This window comes from Triticum urartu, chromosome 6A (genome assembly GCF_056163025.1).
Source record: "Triticum urartu cultivar PI428250 chromosome 6A, HENAU_Tu73, whole genome shotgun sequence".
NCBI classification, from domain to species: Eukaryota; Viridiplantae; Streptophyta; class Magnoliopsida; order Poales; family Poaceae; genus Triticum; species Triticum urartu.
The window spans coordinates 146387892-146400990 of record NC_141878.1 but is presented as its reverse complement, the minus strand read 5'-3'; the positions used below and the strand labels follow the sequence as shown (position 1 = coordinate 146400990).

General features: G+C 47.6%; 2 protein-coding genes across 2 annotated transcripts; one reads left to right on the top strand and one right to left on the bottom strand.

Moving 5' to 3' along the window:
- The first annotated feature begins 5127 nt into the window (after positions 1-5127).
- Positions 5128-7227, top strand: LOC147964517 (ATP-dependent RNA helicase). Its single transcript, XM_087527121.1, has 2 exons — positions 5128-5530; positions 6993-7227. Exon 1 carries the CDS (start codon positions 5246-5248, stop codon positions 5507-5509), a length of 264 nt encoding a protein of 87 aa, XP_087383247.1. The 5' UTR covers positions 5128-5245; the 3' UTR covers positions 5510-5530; positions 6993-7227.
- Positions 7228-8107: 880 nt separating this feature from the next.
- LOC125531051 (mitotic checkpoint protein PRCC-carboxy-term protein) lies at positions 8108-12883 on the bottom strand. The gene is made up of 2 exons (XM_048695462.2): positions 11637-12883; positions 8108-8478 (listed from the first exon to the last, which is right to left on the bottom strand). The coding sequence occupies exons 1-2, from the start codon at positions 12726-12728 to the stop codon at positions 8317-8319; spliced, it is 1254 nt and encodes a 417-aa protein (XP_048551419.2). The 5' UTR covers positions 12729-12883; the 3' UTR covers positions 8108-8316.
- Between the last annotated feature and the right edge of the window lie 216 nt (positions 12884-13099).

The window sequence follows — 13099 nt, the reverse complement described above, 5'->3', positions numbered from 1 at the left end:
GTCTCGGTCATGTCTACATAGTTCTCGAACCCGTAGGGTCCGCGCGCTCAACGTTCGGTGGCGATCGGTATTACGAGTTTATGTGTTTTGATGTACCGAAGATAGTTCGGAGTCCCGTATGTGATCACAGACATAACGAGGAGTCTCGAAATGGTCGATACATAAAGATTGATATATTGGACGACTATATTCGGACACTGGATGAGTTCCGGGGGTCACCAGATATTTATCGGAGTGCCGGGAGGGTTATCGGAACCCCTGGGGGAACTAATGGGCCAACATGGGCCTTGTGGGAGAGAGAGGAGAGGGCCTAGGTCTGGCCGCGCGCCCCCTCTTGGGAGTCCAAATTGGACAAGGAGGGAGGGCGGCGCCCCCTCTTTCCTCCCTCTCTCTCCCTCTCCTTCCTCCCCCCTTTCCCCTTCCTAGTTGGAATATGAAAAGGGGAGTCCTGCTCCTACTAGGAGGACTTCCCCTCTCCTTGGCGCGCCCCAAGGTCGGCCGGCCTCCCCCCTTGCTCCTTTATATACGGGGGCAGGGGCACCCTAGAACACACAAGTTGATTATTTCCAGCCGTGTGCGGTGCCCTCCTCCACCATAATCCATCTCGGTCATATCGTAGCAGTGCTTAGGCGAAGCCCTATTCCGGTAGCATCATCATCACCGTCATCACGCTGTCGTGCTGACGAAGCTCTCCCTCGAAGCTCTACTAGATCGTGAGTTCGTGGGACGTCACCGAGCCAAATGTGTGCAGATCGTGGAGGTGCCATACCTTCGGAGCTAGGATCGGTCAATCGTGAAGACGTATGACTACATCAACCGCGTTGTCATAACGCTTTCGCTTACGGTCTATGAGGGCACGTAGACACCACTCTCCCCTCTCATTGCTATGCATCACCATGATCTTGTGTGTGCGTAGGAAAATTTTGAAATTACTGCGTTCCCCAACACATGCCCACATCTCTCCTAGGTGGTCTCAACCTGCCCTGCCGCTCCGCCACAAAGTAACAGTCGGGGGCCATCGGGAACCCAAGCCCACCTCTACCGGGATGGAACCACCTGTCCTTTCAGCCCCCTCATCAGAATCACTTGCGGGTACTCTACGAGCCGACCCGACTTTAGTCACCACCTGTATCACATATTATGTATAAATATATACCCGTGATCACCTCCCAAGTGATCACGACCCGATAGTATAGCATGGCAGATGGACAAGAATGTAGGGCCACTGATGATAAACTAGGATCCTATACTAAGCATTTAGGATTGCAGGTAAGGTATCAACAAATGTAGCAACAATGACAGGCTATGCAACAAAATAGGATTAACCGGAAACAGTAACAAGCTACACTACTCTAATGCAAGCGGTAGAGAGAAGAATAGGCGATATTGAGTTGATCAACGGGGGAGGGGGGCTTGCCTGGTTGCCCTGGCAAGGAGGGGTCGTCAACAAAGTAGTCGATCGGGGCACTAGCAGCGGCGTCAGTCTCGTAGTCTACCGGAGAGAAGAGGGGGGAGAAACAATGAATACAATGCAAACAGATGCATATCAATGCATGACATGACAAGTAACGGTGCCAGATGTGCCCTAACGCAGTAGGAGGCGATACCAGCGAAGGGGGAAACAACCGGGAAAGTATCCCCGGTGTTTCGCGTTTTCGGATAGATGAACCGGAGGGGGAAAGTTGTGGGTTCGCTATGCTAGGGATGTGTGGCGGGCGAACGGACCGCGTATTCGGATTCGTCTCGTTGTTCTGAGCAACTTTCATGTACAAAGTTTTTCTATCTAAGTTACGGATTATTTTATAATAATTTACAAAGATTTAATCAATTTCTAGAATTATTAAATTCATTTAATTTGAAAAATCGTTTATTGTGTCAGCGTGGTGTCAGCATGACGTCACCGGTCAACTCTGACCGTTGACCGGTCAACCTGATGATGGGGCCTGATTGTCATTTACTCGGTTTACCTAAACATAACTAGTTAGTTTAATTAAGTGATTAGGTTGATTAAACAGTGTTAATTAAATTAATTATTTATTTGATTAAATTTATTTATTTAATCCTTTTTTAAAACGTTTCACAGGGGCGGGCCCCACTTGTCATTGGCTAGGGGGCCTTAGCGGGCAGGCGGGTTACGGGCACAGGCACTGCGGGTGCTGCAGGCATCGGGCGTGGGTGGCCCGAGAGTGGTCAGGCGCGACCCAGGCAACGACAGCGGCGGATGGCGACGACGCGCAGCGAGTGAGGCAGCAGCGGGCAGGGGACCTCGGCGGTCGGCGCGGGCGCGCGGTGGCCGGAGTGGGGGATAAAGCAGAGCAATAGGCGGCGGTGGAGCAGGGGCTTGCGAGCAGGCAGGGAGGAGGGGCGCGCGTGTGTGCGGGTGGCCGCGGCGAGCGGAGCGGCAGAGCTCCGGCTGGCCCCGGTGAGGAGCGGTGGGGCGCAGGCGGGCGCGGGACAAGGGCGACCGGCAGCGGTGGCCATGGGCGAGGCAAGGCGCGACCACGGGGCGCGGGTGGGCGCGTGCAGGGCGCACCCCGAGCAGTGTGCAGGGGAGCGAGCAAGCGGCGTGGTGGCGCTAGGCGAGGGCGGGCGCACGCTCTGGGCGCCAACTAGCGCGTGTAGGGGGAGTGAGCGCGATGACTGCGGGGAGAAGGGAGATCGGAGGAGGGGGCACGCTCACTTGCGATGCTGGGATGAGGGGGCGGTAAGGGTCGATGAGGACCGTTGAGGGGGAGGTCGGGGACGTCCGGCGAACAGCGGCGATGGCCGTCGGCGACAAGGGCAGCATGGCGACGGGGTCGAGGGCACGGCGTAGAACGGCGGCCTTAGCACGGGGCGAGGAGGAGGCTGAGGCACGGGGGGCGATGGCGGCGTCGGCGAAGACCACAGGCAGCGATGGTCAACAACGAGGACTCCGGGCAACGGCGGGCTCAGGGCGGTGAGCGTCGGGGCGCTCCCGATCCAAATCGCGCAGGGAGGGTGGGGATCATGGAGAGGGGATTAGGGTTTTTGATAGTGTGTGTGGGGGGGGGGGGGTTATAGGCGGGGTGGGCCGGCCTGGTGGCCCGATTGGGCCGAATGGCCCAGGGAAGGGGGATCTTTTGTTTATTTTGTTTGTTTTTGTTTTGTTTTCTATTTTACTATTTTCTTTTATTTCTTCTTTTTTGTTTTATTAAAATTTTGTTTTTATGAAATACCCAAGTTGTACCTAAAATATTATTAATACTTATGCCACTACCATGATTAAGTTGGCAACTAATATAAAATAGTTTGTAATTGTTTATTATTTTACAATAATTTAACTAATTGTTTTTGCTACTATTTTATTCATTTTTGAGTATTTACACACTTTATACAAGTGTGCTTTCTTCACAATTATTATTTAGGATTTATTTGTTCCAGTTTGAACATTTTAGTTTTAATATTTGAAAACTTTTGATTTTTGTCTTTATTTTAAATTTGAAAATTTAAATTGTTTTTGAACCATCGTGAGATTAACAACAGTAACCAAGGTGACATGGCATCATTAGCATGGAATTACTGTAGCTTAATTATCCGGACGTGACACCACAGTTTACCACCTCGGTCATATTGTCGTAGTGCTTAGGCGCAACCCTGCGTGGATCACATCACCAACACCGTCACCACACCGTCGTGCTGACGGAACTCTCCCTCGACCCTCTACCAGATCAAGATCTCGAGGGACGTCATCGTGCTAAACGTGTGCTGAACACGGATGTGTCGTACGTTCGGTATTTGGATCGGTTGAATCTGAAGACGTTCGACTACATCAACCGCGTTACTAAACGCTTTCGCTTCCGGTCTATGAGGGTATGTGAACACACTCTCCCGTCTCATTATTATGCTTCTTTTAGATAGATCTTACGTAATCATAAAAAAATTATTGAATTACTACGTTTCCCAACATACCAAGCAGTGGATGGATTTATTTTTTTTGCGTCCGCCGAGCAGTGGATAGATGTGCGCATGTGCTACTCTATTGGACTGAGCGTTTGGGGCTTTGGGCCATGCCGCTATGCATTATGGGCGGCCAACTATGTGGTTGTGGGCTGAGCTATGAGCATATGTATAAAAGAAATTGGCGATTTTGCTGGGCGGGCCACGGTTTTGTCTGTGAGTAGCTCCGCGAGTGCCAACATGCATTATAAAAAAATGAAAATGACTCAGACCTAATATAAAAGGTTCACCAAAAATATACCACAAAACAAAATTTATTACGATCTTTGGACTATCAAACAACCACTATCACCAATAAAATGATCCACTGTGCCACTTCAATACTACAGTCGGCCTGACGTTATCGATGACAGATGAGAAATCTTCATGACCACGCTTGTAAGGCCAGCACCCTGGTGTCGTAGAGTCATCGTTGAATCAATCTAAAAAATCTGACACCAAATCTCACTGTTATGTATGCACGACAGAAAACCCTAACTCGTCGACTTGAGGAGCCGTCAGGAATTTACACTGAAGCTTTGTCTAATCCGCCTCGAGGGGGAGTTTGACGAGAATCAATGCATGGAAAACTGACTCGAACAATAAGCACCGCCATTCGTCCAAACGTAACATCTATGAGGACTAACATCCCTAACCTGTCTACTAGTCAGAGCTGAGATATCAGGATTCTTCCTCCTGCCACCAGCTTCCGAAGCAATAGGCAGAGGGGATGCAAGAAAAAAGCTGCAACCTGTGAACATAATGCTTTTCTAGATGATTTTTTTTAAATAAACAAAGCTCATAAGGGTATGGTATGTGTTTATGCGTTCATAGGGATGCGTGTATGCTAGTATGTATGAGCATTCGTGTTTGTACTATGTTGAAAAAAAGATGATTTTTTTAGAAGACCGTTACTTTAGAATTTTTTTGACAAGCTGTTTTTTGAGAAGTGAAAAGAGCTGCGGTGATAATATCAATTTTGTTTTTTTCATATATGTTTTTTGAGAATCATCAATTTTGTTTTTTTCAGATCCGTCTTGGGGCGGTATATCTAACGAGATGGCCCAACATATTGGTCAACCGAAGGCCCGTCATTCTTGTCACCGTATCATTTAAGCCCAGCCCAACCTAGCCCAACCCAATACAATACTCCGCCGATTGCCACCCAAACAAATCCCCCACCTCCTGTGCCATTCCATCCTCCCCTCCCCACCGAAGCCAACGACCGAACGAACCCTAGACTCCGAGCGCACGAGGAGAGAGAGAGGGAGATCTCCAGGTCGCGGCCATGGCGATGCGCGCGCTGTACAACGAGATCCGCGCGATGAAGGTGCGCGATGTGCCGGCGTACCTCAAACCGCGCCTCACCTGGGAGAACGTGAAGAAGAGCACCGACCAGGCGGTGGACCGCTACATCGAGAAGTACATCGAGACCAGCTCGGTTGACCCGCTCTTCCACGTCTGCTTCGGCGGCATGGCCTTCGCCTACCTCGTGGGCCTGCCCCAGGAGCGCCGCCACCTCGAGCACCTCGAGAAGCACGGCGGCCACTAGATCCGGATCCGCCTCGCGCAGGTTAGGGTTCGATTGTACCATTTCTGTTTCCTGATCCGATCCGGTGGTGCGATGAGATTATTTTCCGGGGATTGAACCCCGTCTGCTTGACGATTGGCGTGTGGTTTAATTTAACTATAAGGTCGCATGGACGTGGTGTGCGGTACGATTAGATGCAAAATGTTCTGGCGGGGTCTGTGAGCAATTGTGCATTTGAATCACTTGTGTAGTGGCAATTGATTCGTCTATATGACCGCCAATAGTGGAACTGTATGAGGATCTGAATTACCTGGGCGTTATCTGTTAATCTGTTTCACATCCATTTCATTCAGCCAGGGTATAGTTCGGCACTGTCTTCTGAGTTTTACTAGTATATATTGCACCAGCGATGCAAATTCTCAATGAAGACATCCTTGAGCTTTACAAAGTTCGATCACTTATATGGCTTACACTTTGCTGTTATAGTTCTCGAATAGCAAATGAAACTGTTGAATGACACATTTGTTGGGTATCATGTGTGATTATAGATCACACAGTGTGTTGCGTTGGCTATGCATAGTTTGGGACTGTGGTGACAGCTGTATCAACCTTCAAGTTACTGCAGGCCATCTTTTTGGATCACCATTTTGTGCATTTATGAAGTTGCATAGCACCATATGATACTTCCAAATAGCGGCGTAAGATCTATTAGCTGTATTCACGTTTTGTGTTAGTAGGTTAGGTCAATGGTTATCAGATGACATGTCAGAAAAATGGTTTAGCAAACCGGTTTAATGTTCTGTTGAACTTCAAATGTGCATATGGATTTAAGTCCTTTTGAAGGCGTTTTGCAGAGTTTGACACTTTTGAGGAATGGAATCATTGTTCATTGACATGTGAAAGTCGTTTTGCTCCCTGTGGAAGTGACGACTTAAAAGTAGTTTAATTCCATGATAGTTTTGACAGAACCTTTCTTATAACTAAATTGTGTTGGAACAACAGTGTGACTTACATTCTGTATTTTAAGAGCCTAAGACCTATGTACCCGTCTAAGAAGATTGATAAATATAATTATTACGTATTGATACCAACAAAAACAGCGGAAGGATAAACCTGATGTTGCGTTACCTTCCATCTATATAAGGCCTAATGCGTTTTTCGAGGCTAACTTTGACCAAATGTTAGATTAATAATATATGACATGCAACTTACACAAAGCACACCATCAAATTCGTATGTGAAAGGAACTTTCAGTGATATAATTTTTACATTATGCATGTCATGTACTATTAATATTATCAATTATCAAAGGCGGTCTTGAAAAACGCATTAGGCCCTATATAGATGGAAGGAGGGAGTAAGTGATATTGTGTGTACTACAGCAGTTATATGTTATGCGACACTATTGAGCTGTAAACATGTGCAATATAGGCATTGTTTTTTTGGCATGAGATGTCTTCTGCACCCTTCAGTTGTCCTCACCACCTTTATCTATGTTGTGCAGGAGAGCTTATCTACGGTTGATTTAGGATGGTTTTCTCCGTTTTTCTTCTACTGATGGGCTACCTGGAGTTGATGTCTATTTGATGGCTGGTTTATTTTGTGTCGGAAGGCAGCAACGGACTGTCTAGTCCACTGTTATGTTCCTCTGTGTCCTGTCATAAGCAACTTCAAACTGGAAGTGCATGCATTGTGATTAAAAATATTTTCAGCGAATTGAGTACAAGTTCTTTGCAGTATACTCCCATTGATTTTGTTTCAATGGTTTTGCATTCTTGTGATGCCTTTTATGTTACATAACCTTGTCTTTCAGCTTTATCCATTGGGCTGTTTTTCCATATCAGTATTTTGCTTGAATCCCTGACACTGCAACCTTTCAACTTAGAAGCGTGTGATACATCGATTCATGATGTTATGTGGTCTTTATGCTCTCCCACTGTTTGGTTGCCAGCGAGAAATCGTAAAATGTACATAGCTGATGAAGGTAGACTGACGAGGTTCCTAGGTTGCGAACTCACGGACATTGTGGGAATGTAGGAGAAGCATTTGCTTATGCTGGGACAAATGAAATTGTTGTGGGGACAGTGGCACGCTTGATCTATGACGGCGGTCAAGCATCAGTGAGGACAATCACTGCCTAGACGATGGTGTGAGGAGCTGGTGCTGCTATGATACACCTTGTTTGGCTCCTGTCATTTGGGTTGGAATTCATGGATTTCATTTCTGTATTCTGAGCGACCCAAATTTCGTCAGCGTATTAAGAGTTCAAGACTTGCAATGCTCAAATCTAACTGAGATGCCACATAAAGGAGCCTCAATGGTGTCCGGATCAGTTGAGATGCAACTTCTTTTTTTGTGGGAAAAGTTGAGATGCCACTTAAGGAGCCTCAGTGATGTCCGGATCAGTGGGGATAGTGACGAGGAGAGTTGGGCTGACAAGTGAGCCTGATCTAACTGAGATGACACATAAGGAGCCTCAATGATGGACAAGTCTAATTTTTTAAAATACTTTTAACATTCGTAGAAGTGTTTTGGAGGTCCAGGAGCATATGACCCGTAGAGCCAAATTGAACATCAGATGTTTAGAGATGCCAAAATAGAGCTTCAGAGTCAAAGGAATCGCAGGAACACTTTGCCTTCTTTATATGGTCCGTAAAAATTGATGCACAGTTTACAAGCAAAGGTTGAATGAACTATTTGTTTGGTTATAATCGTACAACGGGTTCACATCACCAGGCACTACAACAAAATGTTAAACAACAAGATAGATAAACAGTTACAGCTCGATTCTGAATTTCTGATATACAAGGCTGTCTTCATGACCATTCTCACCACCCATATTTTGCTTGAGTCTCCGCTTTCGTGAGGAAGCCCTTGGCACGCCTCTCGGTAAGCTCCATCTCCTTCTGCTTCAGGTCGTAGAAGAGAGAACCGATCTGATGCTTTCTCTTCTGCAGCTTGGAGGGCTTTCCCTTCCCCGAAGGGGCGGCCTACACACGAGATAGAACAAATCTTGGGTCAGGATAATACGCACATTGGAGCATCGAGTAATGTCGAAGAGAGCAGCGATGTTCATTCGGTAGAAGTAGCCTACTCTAAATTGATGTCACAAGCAGAAGTTTGGATGATGAACAGCAGCAACAAGACAGGGACATGTGAAAATGGCTGAATGGCTGATGGTTTTGATACCAGGGAGAAATAGGCATTCACAGCTACAATTTTCAAACAATACAGGGAGAACTATATATTCAAGACATGCTTCTAAGTTCTGATAGCGATATGATGAGATCTTCTAATGCACCATGGGTTATACAGTCCTATAGGCCCATATATCAATTATCATCAACCTATATTATCAAAAAGGTCTACCTTTGGTAGGATCATCAGATATTAACAAGACCGTATTTTGACACTAGCCATCCTTCTATTTTTCACCATTGATTTGTAGTTTGTGATCTCAAAGTTCTACTATCCTAGCATATCCCTTTCCTAGACATGGACTGAAGACGTAACCCAAGACCACCATTACACCCTACCACATAAGGTCCTGGATTAGGGTGACCTAACACAAGAAAAACAGAACTCTAGCTTGTCTGTATTTCAAATGTATGTAGAAGTCTTCAATTAGAGGGAGTATCCAACACCCAGTTACCCACAACATCAAGAACAACCACGTCACATCATCACCTTATTCTTTTATTCATGCTTACAAAGTAATATTTTAGTTTAATCAACTGAACGCTGTGTGAATCTTGTCTGATTACAGACAGAACCTGCTCTAATCTGGTCAATTCCATGTAGTGCGATTTTGCTCAGTAAAGCTGACCGTTTGATCCAACAAACTGTACTTTAATATAACCTAAACTAAAGCAAGTTTGTCTTAGCTCACAAGCCCCATCTGGTATAGGCAATCAGCAAACCCATTAAGAGGGTACATACTCAATACAAAATAATAGTTACTCCCTCCGTTCACTATTATAAGATATTCTAACTTTTTTTATAAATCGGATGTATGACATGTTTTAGTGTGTTTGTTCACACATTTCACCCGTATGTAGTCCATATTGAAAGATCCAAAACATCTTATGAACGGAGGAGTACATTGTAATAACAACTATGTACTTCGTTTGGTCACAATTTTCTGACACATCAGAAAAAGGGTACAGTCAAATAGTTAGATAGTTCAGATAAATTTATATGACTACATTACGAGTAAAATAAATCTTCTGCAAAATGTCATAATATATTGTGACAACTGAAGTTCAAAGAACTATTCAAACGGAGTAATAGCTTCGATAGTTCTTTACTGAACAGAATGGTAACTTTTTAGAAAAAAGTCTATTTTACTATCCTGAACAAAGTTGGTTCACATAACCCCCTGATCTTTTTTTCTGCTCCTTTCACCCCCTAAACAATCTCATACCGGACAAAATCAGTCCCTGGATGGTTTTCCCCAAGGTCAAAGCGGTATTTGACCAGTGAGAGAGGGGCCCACCTGTTAAAAAAGTCAGCCCAGTCAGCACTGACTAGTCAAACTGACCAGGGGTCCACACGTCATTGGCTTGGTGGTTAAACACAAGAGTTAATTAGATGGGGGGCTGTGATCAGTGACCCAAGACTAGCATAACCTAACACTGATCCTAATCTAACCACCGGCGTTAAGGCCCTCGGTGAGCATACGTCACAGCATAGGGCGTGGGAGCTCTGTTACGGCGAGCAAATGGCCGGTGGATTCGTCCTGCGCGCTCCTGGGCTCGCTCCGCGTAGAATGGGGGTGGTAGCGCGAGCGGGGACGGTCAGACCCTCAGGTATGGCCGAGGACAGCGACGGAGCCGTTCGAAGCTAGGTGGCAGGGCACTACAAGGCACATGGAAGAGGGGAGAGGGGTGCGCCGGCATTAGGCGCTCACCGTGAGCATGCCAGAGCAGTAGAATGGGGTGGGGAGGGCCCATGGCGAGGGCATGGACCTCGCTTGCGGTCGACGGAGTGAGGCATCGTGGGAAGGGGGTTGGACGAAGAGGCGCTCATCAACGACGTGTCTGGAAGATCGGCGGCACCACATGGATCTCGCGGCAAGGTCACAAAGGTCGGGGAGACTCGAGAGGCAACAGATTGATGGCGGCGACTGATGGTCGGAAGTGAGGAAGATGAGCTCGATTCAGTCGATTTTGGGCGTCATCCATCGATTGAGTCGGCATTTGAGCTTTCTAGGGCAAGGAGGCCCTCGTAGACAAGGTTTGCTGACGAGGAGTGGATGTTGGCCGCGTAGATGCAAACGGCTACCCCTGGCAGCGTGCTTTCAACGAGCAGCGCCGGCGGTTGAAGACGACCCAGCCCCTCGCTGGGTTGGGCTGGGCCAAAATTTACAAGAGGTAAGGCCCAGGTACAGTACTTCTTTTATATTTCTTAGATTTTTTTTAAAAAAACTGACAAGTGGGACCCACCCGCAGGTCAAAACCACCATTGACCAGCACCACGTCAGCTGCAAGTCCAGAAAAACCACCCAGGGATTTTTTTTGTCTGGTATGGGATTGTTTAGGGGGGTAAGTGAACCGAAAAATAGATCAGGGGGTAATGTGAACCACCAACTTTGTTCAGGGTAGTAAAATGGAGATTAGCTAGTATACTTATCGTTAAGTTTAAGGAAATATGAATATATATGAATTGACAAATCATATGGTTCCTTTTGTAACAAAACATAATTATATAGTTAAATACTCCAGTGATGATCTGATGACATTGACAACACCCTTGAAAGCATTACTAGCATAATTACAGCTTGGAGAAGTTATGAGTGGTGACTCTTCACTTGTTAGGTACAGTACTTGCTTTGTTTGCCTTATTGGTGATGACTTGCAAATTTAAAACTAAAACTGTGACAAACACAAACCTATTACCAAGAATAATTGCTGGGGACTGGTATCAGGGCCTAAATTGAATGGACAATGCTGCATGCATACTACAGTAGCGGTGTATCACTTGACAAAATAAAAACACAATTATCTAACATTGACTAGATAGTAGTAATGGTGGTGGCTATATAAGGTGAAAGAAAACCAAAGAAAGTACAGTGAACTGAGCACAATAACAATGTAGCAAGAGCTAAGCAAAGGTGATGCCAAGTTATCAAGGAATGATTTGTCTGTACCTGGTAACTAGGACCAAAGGCCATCCCCGTGAGCTTGGATTTGTCCTCCCTCGGACGGTTCTTGACCAGTTCTGCCTGATTCACCTCTATAATCTCCATAGGCATATCCCTCCTACCTCTCTTCACTCCAATCCTGCCCAATTCTGGTGGCAGTGCCGGCTCCGGCATTGGTGGCGCTGCCATTGCCACAGCCTCAGCACTGTAACCTCCAGTATATTCCCCTCCACATGGAGGCGCTGTCGAATGCTCGTATCCACCACTGTGCTCCCCGCCATATCCATTTGCATACCCACCACCTTGCTCTACTCCATATGCTGCATACTGTGGTTCAGCCCCATAATTCAAATTGCTATTCGGATCCAAACCATAATATGCATAATAGTTTGGATCCCATGCATAGCCTTCGTACCCATTAGCGTTTCCAACTCCAGCATCATAGCCCTGGTGTTGGACGTCTCCAGCTCCAGCACCAAGATCCTGTTGTTCTTGCTGCTGCTCCGGAGCAGGCATGCCGTCCTCATCGCTGCTTTCCTCAGGATCGTCCTCGTCCGCAGGGCCAGTATCGGACCTTTCTGGCGCTCCTCTGTTGACAGCCGAGCTAGAGGGGCCAGCAGCACCAAGATTTGACCTCTCCGGCCCGGCGGTGTCTACGGCCGACCTCCTGGCCGCGCCGGAGCCGAAGCCAAGCGAGTGCCTGGGCGCCGGGAGGAACGAAGACACCGGCCCCGATCCAGCAGACGGGGGCGGGGGCGCCTCGCTAGCGCTGGGACGGCGCTTCTCGGCGTCATCCTCCTCGTCCGAGCTGACCCCGGTGGTCTGGCGGATCGGCGGCGGGCGGAACTGGACGACGCGCTTAGGGTTTCCGGAGGAAGCGGAGGATTTGGGAGGCGGGATGGAGGAGAAGGTCGGGGCGGATTTCGGCGCCGGGAGTGAGGAGAAGATAGGCGCCGACTTGGGTTGCGGGAGCGCGGAGAAGATGCTGCCGGCGGGCTTTCCGCTGGCCTCGCTGCGGCGGGTCGCGGGAGCGGGTGTGGGGATGCTCTCGTCGGCGTCTTCGTCGGAAGAGGCGTAGGTGGCAAGAAGCGAGTCCATGTTTTCGGCGCGGTCGGCGGGGGCAAGGGGCAGGGGGCAGGCGGCGGCGTCGGCTTTGGGGTTTGTTTCGAGTTGGAGTTGGAGTCGTCGACGGTGAGCGGAGGCGGTGGTCGCCTGGTCGGGATGGTACGGAAGGGGGCGTGTTCCTGGGCTTCGGCGGGGTACCTTTTATGTAACGGGCTGGGCTTCACATGGCTGAAACCTTTTACCAAGCCCTAAAGAGAGGCCTACACTATGTGGGCTGACCTATTTTTGAGACTCTCTTTCAGCCTCGGTTGTTTTTTCTCAAACGATAGCTTGCCTCTTAGCCTTTTAGAGCAATTTTTTTAATAATTATCTCCTCCTTTATTCATTTATTAGAATTTTTACAT